At 41.1% G+C, this 15,744-nt stretch overlaps 2 protein-coding genes and 1 long non-coding RNA gene across 3 annotated transcripts; all 3 read right to left on the bottom strand.

The window, feature by feature from the left end:
• Positions 1 to 11,568: 11,568 nt before the first annotated feature.
• Positions 11,569 to 12,819, bottom strand: LOC122049111. The gene is made up of 4 exons (XR_006130832.1): positions 12,740 to 12,819; positions 12,584 to 12,665; positions 11,962 to 12,034; positions 11,569 to 11,625 (listed from the first exon to the last, which is right to left on the bottom strand). It is a non-coding gene; the product is annotated as an uncharacterized LOC122049111 (long non-coding RNA).
• Positions 12,820 to 12,825: 6 nt separating this feature from the next.
• Positions 12,826 to 14,525, bottom strand: LOC122048282. Its single transcript, XM_042609872.1, has 5 exons — positions 14,082 to 14,525; positions 13,955 to 14,004; positions 13,695 to 13,875; positions 13,390 to 13,607; positions 12,826 to 12,987 (listed from the first exon to the last, which is right to left on the bottom strand). The coding sequence occupies exons 3-5, from the start codon at positions 13,756 to 13,758 to the stop codon at positions 12,826 to 12,828; spliced, it is 444 nt and encodes a 147-aa protein (XP_042465806.1). The 5' UTR covers positions 13,759 to 13,875; positions 13,955 to 14,004; positions 14,082 to 14,525.
• Positions 13,794 to 14,660, bottom strand: LOC122048281 (pentatricopeptide repeat-containing protein At2g41080-like). The gene is made up of 4 exons (XM_042609871.1): positions 14,390 to 14,660; positions 14,091 to 14,344; positions 13,988 to 14,004; positions 13,794 to 13,875 (listed from the first exon to the last, which is right to left on the bottom strand). Exons 1-4 carry the CDS (start codon positions 14,658 to 14,660, stop codon positions 13,794 to 13,796), a joined length of 624 nt encoding a protein of 207 aa, XP_042465805.1.
• Between the last annotated feature and the right edge of the window lie 1,084 nt (positions 14,661 to 15,744).

Raw genomic sequence — 15,744 nt, 5'->3', positions numbered from 1 at the left:
GCAACACAAGGTGGTCAAAGGGAGGCGCTTGGAGAAGCTGTTGACCCTAGGTTGACCAATCGATCTTCTCATTGGCTTGAGAAGATCGTAGTAGGGCCATGACTAAATCACAAATAGATTAATTAATTAATTATTATGTATTTGATGCATGTTTAATAATTAATTAATTAATTAGTGCCTTAACGATTAGATTAGATCTAAGTCGTGCACATGATGCACCCTTGCGATTAGATTAGATCTAAGTCGTGCACAAGATGCATTCTTCTCGATTAGATTAGATCTAGATCGAACCAACTCTAAAATGCCTAACCGTGCCGTGATACCTATCACTACCTCGATCACATGTATTGTTGAATCTGCCAAAGCAGAGCAATACATATTATCTTGGTAGAGTACGGAGGGACAATCTTGGTCCCGTCTATCAACGCATGGGTGAATAAAAACTCAATTAGATTGAGTATTCATAGTTACTCGGTTGGATCGAGTCAACTATAGGCATTCTTCCAATAGTTGGAAAGATAGGTCAATATCACATCTATATTAACTCTCGGGCGTATTAGCCAAAGCTAACTCGAGTTTTAATATAAATGCGGATATTGATTCTATAAACAAGAGTTGCATAGAGATGTAATTGGTAATCGTTACCTACCGATCATACTAAGCCTTGGGCATATTAGCCAAAGCTAACTCAAGGGTTAGTATGATGTGGATCTTGTCCCACAAGAATTATAGAATTCAGTGGGAGCATCATTTAATTAAAAGGCCTAATTAAATAATTTTTAAAGAATATGATATTTATTTCTGCAAATTTTCTGTTGTAGATAACCATGACGTCGAACACGAATTCCTTCTCCCTGCGATCTGTCCTTGAGAAGGACAAGCTCAACGGAGCGAATTTCCTGGACTGGTACAGGAACTTGAGAATAGTTCTCACCCAGGAGCGTATTCTGGAGCAGCCCATTCCGGAGGCTCCTCCTGCCAATGCCCCGCGAGCCGACAAAGATGCTTACAAGAAGCATCAAGATGACGCATTAGATGTGTCATGTCTAATGCTCGCAACCATGAACTCAGAGCTTCAGAAGCAACATGAGTTGATGGGCGCTTTTGATATGGTTGAGCATCTTCGCCAACTATATCAGGGACAAGCGAGGCATGAGAGATTTGAGATCTCGAAGGCACTGTTTCAGTGCAAGATGTCAGACGGGGCTCCTGTAGGTTCTTATGTACTCAAGATGATTGGGTACATAGAGAACCTACAAAGACTGGGGTTCCCACTAGGCCAAGAGCTGGCCACTGACTTGATCTTGCAGTCCTTGCCGGATAGCTATAGTCAATTCGTTCTCAACTATAACATGAACGAGATTGACAAGCCACTGCCCGAGCTCCTTAGTATGTTACGAACTACTGAGATTAACCTTAAGAAGGTTAATCCCATTCTGATGGTCTAGAAGCATAAGGGCAAAGGCAAGCACAAAGGCAAAGGAAAGTCCCAAGCCAAGGGCAAAGGCAAGGCACTGAAGCCTAAAGGAGGGGTCGCCAAGGATGCTACCTGCTTCCACTGCGGTCAGACCGGGCACTGGAAGAGGAACTGCAAGGTATACTTGGAAGATCTTAAGAAGAAGTGAAGTGAGACTTCCACTTCAGGTATATATGTCATAGAAGTCAATCTATCTATTTCTACATCATGGGTATTAGATACTGGATGTGCTTCTCACATTTGTACTGATGTGCAGGCGCTGAGAAATAGCAGAGCATTGACCTACGAGTAGGCAATGGAGCACGGGTTGCTGTTGTTGCTGTAGGAACTTATCAGCTATCTCTGCCCTCTGGGCTTGTACTAGATTTAGATGATTGTTGTTATGTGCCTGCTCTTACTAAGAACATAGTTTCAGTTTCTTGTTTAGACAAGAAAGGATACTCTTTTATAATAAAAGACAAATATTGTTCTGTCTATTTGAAAGATATGTTCTATTGTAGTGCACCACTAATAAATGGACTCTATATTCTAGATCTTGAGAGCCCTATCTATAACATTAGTACCAAGAGGTTCAAGTCAAATGACATGAACCAAACATACCTCTGGCACTGTCGCTTAGGTCATATAAATGACAAGTGCTTTTCCTAGCTCCATAAGGATGGTTTGCTGGACTCATTTGATTTAGAATCATATGAGATATGCGAGTCATGCCTACGAGGCAAGATGACCAAGACCCCCTTTAGTGGGCATAGCGAGAGAGCAACTGATTTGTTAGGACTCATACATAGTGATGTATGTGGCCCTTTCAATGTTGCTGCTAGAGGCGGTTATAGGTACTTCATCACATTTACTGATGATTTCAGTAGATACGGTTATGTGTACTTGATGACACATAAGTCTGAATCCTTTGAAAAGTTCAAAGAATTCAAGAATGAAGTACAGAACCAGCTTGGCAAGAGTATTAAGGTACTTCGATCAGATCGAGGTGGTGAATACTTAAGCCATGAGTTTCGCGACTACTTAGCTGAGTGTGGGATTTTATCTCAACTCACTCCTCCTGGAATACCACAGTAGAATGGTGTATCCGAAAGGAGGAATCGTACCTTATTAGATATGGTGCGATTTATGATGAGTCACACAGATCTTCCGACATATCTATGGGGATATGCTCTAGACACGGCAGCTTTCATACTCAACCGAGTTCCATCAAAGGCCGTGATAAAGACACCATATAGGATATGGACTGGGAGAGATGCCCAGGTGTCTTTCATGAGGATTTGGGGTTGTGAGGCTTACGTTCGACGTCAAGTCTCAGACAAGTTAGGACCCAAATCTGACAAGTGCTATTTCATCGAATATCCCAAGGAAACTAAGGGATATTACTTCTACATTCCCAGTCAGCACAAGGTAGTTGTGGGTCTTTCTAGAAAGGGATTTTGTTTCTAGAAAGACTAGTGGGAGCACGTTCGATCTTGAAGAAGTTCAAGATGCGAACAATAGCACTGATGCCTCGATGGAAATTGAACTGGAACCACAAAGTGTTGTGGATGATGTTGTTCCACAAGGAGTTGAGGAACAACAACCAGTTCAAGTAGACATACCTCTTCGCAGGTCTGATAGGGTACGTCGTCAGCCTGAGAGATACTCATTTCTCTTGTCTGACCATGATGATGTTGTGCTCATAGATGATGAGCCTACCACCTATCAGGAAGCTGTGATGAGACCAGATTTCGAGAAATGGCTAGAGGCCATGAGATCCGAGATGGAATCCATGTACACCAACCAAGTATGGACTTTGGTTGATCCACCTGAAGGGGTAAAACCCATTGGGTGTAAGTGGGTCTTTAAGAGAAAGACTGGCATGGATGGACTTATCTATAAGGGTCGCTTGGTAGCTAAAGGTTTCAAGCAAATTCATGGTATTGACTATGATGAAACCTTTTCTCCAGTAGCGATGTTTAAGTCCATTCGGATCATGCTTGCTATTGCAGCATACCATGACTATGAGATATGGCAGATGGATGTCAAAACCATGTTTCTGAATTGAAACCTACTCGAGGATGTGTACATGACACAACCTGAGGGTTTTGTAGATCCACAGCATACTGGCAGAGTATGCAAGCTGCATAGGTCCATTTATGGACTAAAGCAAGCTTCTTGGAGCTGGAATCTTCGATTCGATGATGCGATCAAACAGTTTGGTTTCATCAAGAACGAAGATGAGCCTTGTGTCTACAAGAAGGTTGTAGGGGACATAGTTGTCTTCCTCATACTGTATGTGGATGACATACTACTCATTGGGAAGGACATCCCTATGCTTCAGTCTGTCAAGACATGGCTAGGGAGTTGCTTCTCAATGAAGGACTTAGGTGAGGCATCTCGCATTCTTGGGATACAGATCTATAGAGATAGATCTAAGAGATTGCTTGGCCTAAGTCAGAGTACATATATTGACAAGGTACTCCTTCGGTTTGCCATGCAGAACTCCAAGAAGGGATTTCTGCCGATGTCACATGACGTGAGTCTTTCGAAGACTCAAGGTCCCTCTTCTAGAGAGGAGAGAGACCGCATGGATCATATCCCTTATACCTCAGCCATAGGATCGATCATGTACGCCATGTTGTGTACTCGACCTGATGTCTCGTATGCTTTGAGCATGACGAGCAGATCCAGGTGAAAGTCACTGGATAGCGGTCAAGAATATTCTTAAGTACTTACGAAGGACTAAAGAATATTTCTTGATATATGGAGGTAATGATGAGCTAACTATAAAGGGTTACGGTGCTTCCAGACCGATCGGGATGATTACCGATCGCATCGTGGTTCGTATTTTGCATTAATGGTGGTGCACCGAAGAGTTCAAGGATACGAGTGATTCTACAAAGTATATTCGCATCGAGGCAAAGGAGGCGCTTGGATCCGCAAGTTCATCATCGAACTTGGGGTGGTTCCTAGCATCGCGACCCATTGAGCTCTATTGTGACAACAATGGAGCTATAGCGCAGGCGAAGGAACCTCGCTCACACCAGCGGACCAAGCACATACTACGGCGCTTCCATCTCATTCGAGAGATTATCGATAGAGGAGATGTGAAGATTTGCAGAGTACCTACAGAGGCTAACATCGCAGATCCCTTGACCAAGGCTTTGGCACAGAGGAAGCATGATGGTCACACTACGTCTTTAGGCCTTAGAGCCTATACTGATTGGCACTAGTGCTAGTGGGAGATTGTTAGTTAGAGCCCTAGAGCCAATCATTTGATGATTGTATGGACTCATGTATATCATATTCTTGTTTATTAATAAAGGCATTTGTTTGGTTATTATACTTATTTATATTAGTGCCAAATAGACTAAGTATAATAGCGTCCTTGAGTAGAAGGTTCATACCTATATCAATCGATTAGTTGAATCGATAGTGAGATGATATAGGGAACACTACTCTAAATCATTCCTAGTCGAGTAGTAGCATTCAGGGACAATGTTAAGACAATAAAACTAGCATGTAGGTCAGCTCGATGACTTGATCTCACAAGTCATGGATATAGAGATATCAAGCTGACACATGGGTATGCATTAGAGAATGTATACTGAATGACCCGCCATGAGAAAGTATCATGGATCGTTATATGAGTGTCATATACTTTCTCATGTGGCTATTAGTATGACTATTAGTCCTTAGACCTGAAGTCACCATGGATCCCTACATAAGGAGTTATGTACTTTAGTTTTGTCAAACGTCACCCGTAACTGGGTGGACTATAAAGGCGATTACTGGGTATATAACGAATTATGTAGAGGGATGTGAGTGATGTAGATGGAATCTATCCCTCCCATATGACGGGAGCGACATCGGTATTATTGATAGAGTGAGACCACTAAGTGCATGGCCATGCCCAAATGAGTCAACATTAGATGTTGAGCTCATTTGATCGAGTGAGTCTACTTGGAGTTCAAGATTTAGATTGATTAGAGGATGACACGGTCTATGCCTCATATTGATCAATCTAGATGTCTAGGATAGAAGGACACTTGTCATTATTTTGTGAGTAGTCACAATTGGTAGTCACAAGGTGATGTCGGATCTCGACATTCTTGTAACTTGGGTAGTAATGATGTGTTGCTAGATACCGCTCATTACTTATGCTCCTAAATGGGTTTAGGGCATTGCCAACGTTACAAGAACCTATAGGGTCACACACTTAGGACAATTAGGTGGAGATTAGGTTCATATGATGAACCAAGAGGATTAGATTCATTTGATGAATCAAATTGGATTAAGAGTAATCCTAATTGGGCTAACTTGAGTTCGACTCAAGTTGATTCATGTGTTAAATGAGTCTAATTTAGATTTTGACTCATTGAATCAATTTAATTTAATGAATTAGATTCATTATATTAAGTTGGCTCGAATCAAATGGTTGGATTAGATCCACCATGGTAGAGATTGAGTCAAGTTTAACTTGACTTGAGAAGGAAGACCAAAGGTCAATTTTGACTTGACCTTTTGCCACTTCATTGGTGAGTTGGCATTAGGTGGACCAATAATGATGTTCCACATCATCATGGGTGCCACCTCATGGAAGTTACAAAGCCACTCTCTTAATGGTTTCATATTAATTGCAATTAATGCAATTAATGTGAATTTTGAAAGTGGCCGGCCACTTGTTTTGTGTGTGAAAAATTGATTTTTCATTCACTTGTGTGCATCTTCTTCTTCTTCCTCTCAAGCTCTCCCTCTCCCTCTCCTCCTTACTTGGCCGAACCTTACCAAGGTGCTAGCACACCTTTGTGTGAGGTTTTCTCCATCTAAGTTGTCCGTGTGGATACTTCTAGAGGACCGGCGCTTGACGGTCTTGAGATCCGACAACACCTTGGAAGAGCGGGATTCGCGTAGGGCGCGCATCAAGGGTAAACACCTTTTCCTCGTAGATCTAAGTAGTAGATCAGTTTTTGAACTCGTACAAGAAATAGTTTTTTTCAGATTTTGTATACGTATCTTTGCACGGATCTACGGCTTTGGGTCCTTCGGGGTTTCCGCGACGCGAAAAGCGGTTTTCGCGGCTCGAAGAACCCAACAACTTACTCTTGTAGTGCCCAAATTCCCTACACTCAAAGCACATTATGTGTAATTTGCTAGAAATTAAAATGCTTGAGTTACCTAGGTTTGAGGATGTATGAAGGCTCTCTTCTTCATCCCTTCCGGAGGTAGACGCTTCTTCTTCTTCTTGCTCCGAACTTGAAGAAGAACTCTCCTCCTCTTCATCCTTAGATGTTGAGTAGCCCTCAACTTCTAATTCAACACTTCCATGATGTGAGCTACTTGGCTCACTTGACTCCTCTTCATGGCTTGAATTGGAGCTCTCCTCATGGAACTTCGCCAAGTTGTTCCACAACTCCTTGGCATCGTTATATCCACCTATCCTACACAAAACATCATTAGGTAAAGAAAATTCAATGATTTTCGTTACCTCATCATTGATGGTTGATTGGTGGATTTGCTCCTTCGTCCACTTCTTCTTCTCCAAAAGTTCTCCTTCTTTATCCAATGGAGGAGTAAAACCTAATTGCACACACCTCCAATTTTCTAGGTTAGTCATAAGAAAGTACTTCATTCTTACCTTCCAAAACCCGAAGTCGTCGCGATCGTAGAAAGGTGGAATCGTGACATCTTCTCCAAATAGATCCATTCTCTAGCTCGTGCTCCCCCGGGTGGTGATCCAACGAAGAGCGACCTCGCTCTGATACCACTTGTTAGGACCGATGATCGCGGCTAGAGAGGGGGGGGGTGTGAATAGCCGCCCCAAATCCTTTCGTTTCTTCCTACGATTAGGGTTAGCGCAGCGGAAATAACTAAATAGAAACGCAAAAAGGAAAGATCAAACCTCAAACTCGAACTCGACGATGTAACAAGGTTCAGAGATGAAACTCCTACTCCTCGGCATGTCCGTAAGGTGGACAAAGTCTATCAATCCGTCGGTGGATGAGTCCCCGGAAAACCGGCTAATAAGAACTCCTTCTGGGTGGAGAAACCTCACCACAAACTCTTGCAATAGCAAGATCAGAGTACAAGTACAAGAAGCACAGCAAGATACAAATATAAAGATGAATGTAACAACTCTTGCTTGCCTTCTCATCGTCGACTGAAATCTGTAGATGAAGCACCAACTTCACAGAATCACAGCAGCAGCTGAAACCAGTCGAAGAAGTCGAGGAAGCTCACGCGAAGCTTCGGAAGCGAGCTTAACAAAGCTCTAGAACAGCACTTGCAGAAGCAAGAAGATGATCAAGAAAAAGCAGAAGCTTCGGAGAAGAAGAAGCTCGATCTCCTTTTATAACCTCTGATATCCTGAGCCAACCTGTGAACCTGCAAGCAAAAAGGCCAGAACACAGAAGCCCGAAATAACCTAGCCGTTGAGTCACAACGGCTAGGCCTGGACCGATCAGGCTCCACCCTGATCGGTCTAGGGTGCTGCTGATCGGTCATGGGGACCGATCAGGCTCTATGCTGATCGGTCCCTAGACCGATCAGAATGTTTCACAGAGAGTTGCCCAACTCTCTGTGCGTACCCTGATCGGTCCCGAGGACCGATCAGGCTTCATGCTGATCGGTCCCCAGACCAATCAGTAAGCTCACAGAGGCACTGATCGCTTTCTGATCGGTCTCCAGACTGATCCAGGTCTTGGTTTTTGCCCAAACCAAGTCCAAACCAATATCCGGTCAACCTTGACCTCTTGGTACATCATGCTTAGCATCCGGTCACTCCCTTGACCTGCTAAGACTCCCCACCAAGTGTCCGGTCAATCCCTTTGACCCACTGGGACTTTTCTCTTCGTGTCAAGTATCCGCTCACTCCCTTGACCTACTTGACCTTCTCAACACCAGATGTCCGATCACCCTTGATCCATCTGGATTTTCCCTTGCCCGGCTTCACTTACCAGGACTTTCACCTAGCTTCACTCACTAGGGTTTTCACCTGGCTTCACTCACCAGGATTTCCAATCTGCCCGGCTTCACTCACCAGGACTTTCCAACTGCCTGGCTTCACTCACCAGGACTTTCCCACTGCCTGGCTTCACTCACCAGGACTTTTCCGTCTGCCTGACTTCACTCACCAGGACTTTCCACATCCGGTCCAGAGAACGAGCTTCCATACTTGGACTTCTCCGTGCCAAGTCTCCATACTTGGACTTTTCCCGTGCCAAGCTCCCTGCTTGGACTTTTCACCATGCCAAACTCCCTGCTTGGACTTTTCCCATGCCAAGTTCCCTTCTTGGACTTTTCCCATGCCAAGCTCCCTTCTTGGACTTTTCCCGTGCCAAGCTCCCTGCTTGGACTTTTCCGAGTCAGGTCAACTCACCTCGGGTCAACCAGGTCAACCTTGACCACGGGTTGCACCCACAATCTCCCAAGCTTGTATCCTTGTAAAACATCAAGATACAACTTTTCTGTTCACATCAAATATTGTCAAACAGAACTCGTCAAACATCAAAACACAACTCGAGTCAAGTCAACTCGAGTCTGGTCAACCAGGTCAACCTTGACCTAAGGTTGCACCAACAAAATGTAGGGCTTAGGCAATCCTAAATTCAACCCTAACATGTTTATGTTCTTCTCTATGATGTGCTATGAAAGTTATAGGATACTCACATGCTTAGAACCTATGTTTTGTGGCATTCGGCCACCTATGTTTATGGACTTAGGAAGCTTGAAACTTTAATCTAATATGCTCATGTGGTTGCCTATGATAAATGCATGGAAATTGTTTAGGGTTCACATGTTTACATGCTATTTGTAACCAAGTTTTGGACCTTGTATGTTTCGGCCAATGTGGATTTCTAAACCTAGGAAGCAAAGAACCTAAATCAAATATGCTCATGATGTTCTTTATGATAAATATTATAGAAATGAAATTGGGTTCATATGCTTGTATGATTTCATGCAACCTAAGTGAGCCTATGCATGTTTCGGCCACCCTTAGTTGGTTGAGGATTTAGACCAAATTATGACTCATTATGTACTTTCCTTTGCCATGATATGAATTAGGAAAAGTTAACTCGTGATCCATGCATGATTATGTTTTCTTTTCCTTCCATGCTCGTTTAAGTATGCTTATGAACCATGCATGAGAATGATACCTATATTGGCTATGTGCCCAAATGTGATGGCTACGTGCCCAAATATGATGGCTATGTGCCCAAGTATGCATGGCTATGTGGCCATTTATGCATACCTTATGAATGACATGAACATGATATGTTATGAATGACATGAACATGATATGCTATGAATGACATGAACATGATATGATATGAATGATATGAACATGATATGATATGAATGACATGAACATGATATGATATGAATGACATGGACATGATATGATATGAATGACATGAACATGATATGATATGAATGACATGGACATGATATGCTATGAATGACATGAATATGATATGCTATGAATGACACATGATAAAGATATGATATGACATGTATTTTACTTTGAATGGCTTGTACCAAAAGGGTGGGCTCCTTATGCGCCCCTAGGTCGAATTACGGGCCTAGTAAAGGGTGGGCTCCTTACGTGCCCCTAGGCCGAGCTACGGGTCTAGTTCCTAGTAGGTTCAAGACTAGCTACCTTGGGTCTACTTAGGATGTACGCATTATGTATGTATGTGGTACTAAGCCGGGCCCCTTCATGTTGAGATTATTTTCAAGTACTATATGATACTGTTTTAAGACATCTCACACATGACATAAACCATGTTTTGAAAGGCATATTGCACATGACATTTCCCATGTTTTAAAGGATATCTTGCATCCATGCTTACGATATGATGTGAAATAATGCTTTCACTTATGCTATGATGTACACTTATGCTATGATGTGATATATGCCATGATATAATGATTTCCTATGCTATGATATGATCTATACCATGATATGATGATTACTTATGCTATGATATGATTTATGCTATGATATGATGTTACTTATACCATGATAAGATTTATGCTATAACATGTTGTCACGTTATGTTACGATATTATTGAAATTCATGCCATGATATGACATGTTTTATTTATATGATGATATGAGCATCCTTTATTCTATGATGTATGATATGATGAATTTTACATGATATGTTGATTTTGTGAGTAGGAAAGGATCTCACTAAGCCTTGAGTGCTTACAGATACTTTTCCTTGTACCACATATAAAGGTAAAGGATGGATAAACTAGAGGAGCAGCAGGAAGGGGCAAGAGATGTGTGATGGTGACTTGGCTAAAGAAATAAAATGACCTGTTGAAGTGAACTTAGAATAATATGTTATGTTATGTGATGTCTTTCATGATTCCCGATGCATGTGTTAGGAATGAATAATATCACTACAACAAAAACTGCAAACGACAACGGATATTATCCGTTGTCGTAGGGTGAAAAAACTGTTGTAACTGAGGGTGTTGTAGAATGTATGGCCCTACGACAACGGTTTTGAATACGTTGTCTTTGTAGACATTTGACAACGATTTTTATCCGTTGTTGTATATATGCTCAAAATTTGGCTACGAAGGATACGACAACGTTTTAAAACCGTTGTGGTAGATAATTTCAACAACAAAAATAAACCGTTGTGGTAGACTTTTTTTACAACAGATATAAACGGTTATGGTAGATAATATTTGACACATTTTGTTTTTTTTACAATAGTTTTAATATATTTTACAACGGATAAAACCGTTGTCTTTTATCACTTTTTACAAAAAAAAAAATCGTTGTGGTTTACCTTATTTTTACAACATTTTTAACTGTTGTCTTTAATGTTCATTAATACCAAACAACCAATCTTATTTTACTATAAGCAAACCACCAATACAAAACTAAATATTTACTACATTAAATCTAAAATAAACATCCATATATAATTCATCTTGTAGCCACATATACAAAAATATACAAAATGAGTTGTTACTCATCAAAATACACATGTTTTTCATTACTGTTCTCCATATACATTAAATCACATGTTTTCCATTTGCTGTTCTCCATATGGCTTTTAATTTACAAATTAGCAAGGCAAGCTACATCCTAACAAAGCTCACTTCTTGCATCAAAAAAACTCAAGCCTCACGTATTGCCCGACCTGCAAGAGAATAATTTAACAAAATTTATCAAATTCCAGAATTCCAAAAGGAGAATGTAATTAACCAATCTGTAGTGCATAGAAGGCAAAAACAAACCAAATGAAGGAAACAAAAAGAGGTGTTTATTAGAGAATAACAGTACATGGAATCTACTAGGAGCAGTGATACCTAGCTTAGCATAGTTTACTAAATAATTAGCACTACATGCAGCTAACATTATTTAAGTGAACTATGATCCAAGATCAATAGAATCCATGCAAAGTGCATTACATCCATTAACATCTTGAAACAAAATATTCATGTAATTTTCTGTGCCATTTTCCAGACTGCATTACCTTTGAGAATTTGGTATGCACAATATGCTTTTCCATTTTGCAAGTAACAAGTTGCTAGGAGCTGCAAATTGATCTGCAATAAACAGACCCATGACAAAAGCCGCATAAGTGAAAGTAAAAAACATGGGTTCAAAATCTTCCAATTAAAACTTGAACAAAAAGAATTGGATCATCATGATGAGTTATGGTAGGGTGAATTGTTTGTAGAGCTAAAACAATTCCACAAATTCCTCAAAATAGAAATCACATACGCACAGCTTTAATTATTACATAGGACACTTAAAAGAACCAAAGTGTCAATCAAATAAGTGTAGATTAAGAGCTATAACATTCACTACATTCTAGCTGGAAAAATAGATTTTTCATTCCATTTCATCAATACAAAAAGAAAATCTAACAAATTTAGCTGCAATGCACATGCAATTCACGGGTAATTTGCACTGCTCATCCAAGCAAAAGTATATAGAGCAAACTATTAAGAAATCAAACTGCAATATATAGATGTTTTGTATATCAATATACTATGGATCATACACAAAATGCCTTTACAAGCTCTTCATTTCATTATTCTCAAGCAATCACTAACAGGCATATAGATTAAATGAGTGATGCGAAAACTTACCACATGTACTGGAAGTGTTTGTGGATCCACAAATCTGAACTTATCAACCTTGTTTTCTTTTTTCATCTTTTTGAAGAGAAACCTTCCATTCAAGCAAAAAAATGTTAGTATGTTAATACAAATAAAATGAAAAAAATGAGTGATGCGAAAACTTACCACATGTAAGCAACCAGACAATTAGCAGATATTGACTCCAACTCATAAAAAGGTGTGATATCTTCAATGTTCACTAGCAGTTCGTACTAATGGTCAAAGAAATCATGATAAAAAATAATTGATATAGTTTTTTCAGGGCTGTCCAAAACACACATAGAGTAACAGTACAATAGATGTAATGACCGTGGCACATTTGATGGCAAGACAGGATTACTTCTTTTTGCAATACTTTTCTTCCTTTGAGGCTTCTACAAATTGCAAATATAAAAATGTTAGTGGAAAGTTCTATCACTTATGTTCAGCATCTTTCTGAACAACCCTTTAATTGGGTTTCAATTACCATCAATGTTCTTGTTCACGCATGTAACCTCAATGTACAGATTACATGGGTGTGCTAGATCTTATATATCTTGTATTACTAAATTTTATCCAACAAATACGTACAACCTTCAATCAAAATCTAAGAAGGTTTGGTTGGAAAAATCCAGCTAAACAACTATGCCAAGCAAATGAGAAAAAAAACCAGAAAACATACACTGACCAAATCAGAAGCTGAAAATTTGTGGTTGCTGAAACAAGTCCTCAAAAATTCCCAATGAAGAATTAAATTTGTACTCACAGTGTGGTGGCCGAATGAGTCAGAAATTTACCTCATTTTTCATCACTACCCAACGTGTAGGCCAAGCAACATGCGTCCCTATAGCAAAAATCCTAGAACAATCACGACCAACATCAAGGTCGAGCTGCATCATCAAGCGCCACAAGACCTCGCCTTTACTGAGTGGCTTGTTTACCTTGCTGATCACATCATTGATCATTTCTTTCATGATTCTCGTGTTCTTCTTGAATTCGTCAGAAGATGCCAGACCTGCAGATAATCATTTTTGTCAGGATAATCATGGGATATGAAGGCTAGATCTAATTGCTGCTCTAATTAAGATTGAATATAAAGTACCCAATAACATCTCCTGAAGCTCTAACTCGGATTCCGGACTCCAATCAGCACCCGGCGAATCCATCAACTCGTATGGGGTTTCAAGATTGTACGTAATCTCTAATTGTAATGGGAGAAGTCAGGACCTTCCTGTTGCTGCTGTTCTTCTAATTTCCTGGATTCAGAGGCATAAAAATAGCAACTGTAACAGTGATTTAATATGAACAAGCAGCATAGATAGCCATAAGATTCGAAAAGAACTGGTAAGAAGAGTATCATACCTTCGCTTTCGGTGTCAAAGATTGTATATTAACTTCTCCATTAAAGAAATCTGATTAAAGATTGACAAAATGTGAAAAAGAAAACATGAAAATTGTAAAAGAGAACAGAGGATGAAATGGTGCTAACAAAGGTTACATGGTCTGGCAACAATCCGACATTCTTCATGAGGATGAAATGGTGGAAGGCCCCTTCAGGGTCCCCATTTTGTGCTCTTCCTGCAATCACAGTATGGCAAGAGACCACATTGAGGAAAGGCAATCCTCTCAGAACCCTTTCTCCTTCTTCAAGATGACCACTTCTCATGTACATGTGAGCTAGAGAGCTCCCAACACACATGTCCTGCTCAAACCCATTGATAACCACGAAGGCATGGATTTGGCGACCAGAACCTGCATCCTTCAATCCAGCGCAGCATCACAAGGTGCTTCCCAAACCAAACTCATCGGGACGCAGGCCCTCCCTCCTCGACCTCAGGAAGCACTCGAGTCCCTCCTCGTCGAGCTCGAAGTGAGCCAGCCCGGCAATCATGGCGTTCCAGGTGGCGAGGTTCCTCTCTGGCATTTCATCGAACAGCTTGCGGGCAGCGTTGATGTCCCCGTTGTGGATGAGGCCGCCGATGAGGATGTTGAAGGACATCACGTTTCGACATGCCATTGCGTCAAACACGGCGCGGGCGGCGGGGACCCGGCCAAGTTTGAGGTACATGTGGAAAAGGTGGTTTCCAGTGAAGCGGTGGAAAGAGGCAGCGCCGACGATGGCTATGATTGTGTGGAGCTGACGGCCTAGGCGGAGGGAGCGCGGCGAAGGGAGTAGGCAGCAGGCGTTCAGGAGGTGAGAGAAGAGGTTGGGGTCGGACCATAGCTGGGGTCAGATCGGCCATCTTTCGGAGCACGATGAGAGGAAAACGATGGAGGCTGGGAGAGGGGGAGATGGTCGTGGCTGTGGGAATGGGAATGCGACAAAAAATGCGGAGGCGGAAGGGATTTGAGAGATATCGAGAAGTTTCTATTACAAAAAGACGATTGGAGCTATGGATAGTGTTGAGGTCGTGGAGGAAGAAGGGATGGAGGGAGCGGAGGCCGGAGTCACCTCCCACCAGTTCGTTGATTCCATCGCGACGAAGGAGAAAGTAAAGTGGCTAGGTTCGTGAGCGCGAAGGGAAAAACACTGCGCCGAAAACAAAACAGCGAGGGAAAGGAAAACAGCGAGCGGGAAAATGACCAAATTTACTAAAAACGCGGATAAAGACAACGGTTTATAAAACCGTTGTAAAAAGTGTTGTCGTTTTAAAAAAAAAACGCTCAATGACAACATTTTTGCCAAAACCGTTGTCTTTTATATTTAATAGGGAGTTCAAAGACAACGGTTTTGGCAAAAACCGTTGTCTTTGAGCAAATATGCAACGCTTTCTCTTAAAACCGTTGTCGTAGGGGTGTTGTTGTTTGTAATTTTTGTTGTAGTGTATGAATATTTAAGTTGAACCATGTTATTTCATGTTCATATGCTTAGTATGATTCTAGAAAAAAATAAATATGCTTCCGTTGTATGTATGTTTATGTATGCTAAGTCAAAGAAAGAAAGTAACCCCGCCCTCACTAGGCAAGAGTGGTAAAGGGCGGGCGTTACACACAGTAAGGGCAATTAGATGGAGATTAGGTTCATTAGATGAACCTAAATGATTACGTTCATATGATGAACCAAATTGGATTAAGAGTAATCCAAAGTAGGCTAATTGAGTTGGACTCAATTTGGTTCATGTGTTAAGTGAGTCTAATTTGGACTTAGACTC

This window comes from Zingiber officinale, chromosome 2B (genome assembly GCF_018446385.1).
Source record: "Zingiber officinale cultivar Zhangliang chromosome 2B, Zo_v1.1, whole genome shotgun sequence".
Classification (NCBI taxonomy): Eukaryota; Viridiplantae; Streptophyta; class Magnoliopsida; order Zingiberales; family Zingiberaceae; genus Zingiber; species Zingiber officinale.
This window is presented reverse-complemented; position numbering and strand designations above follow the sequence as displayed.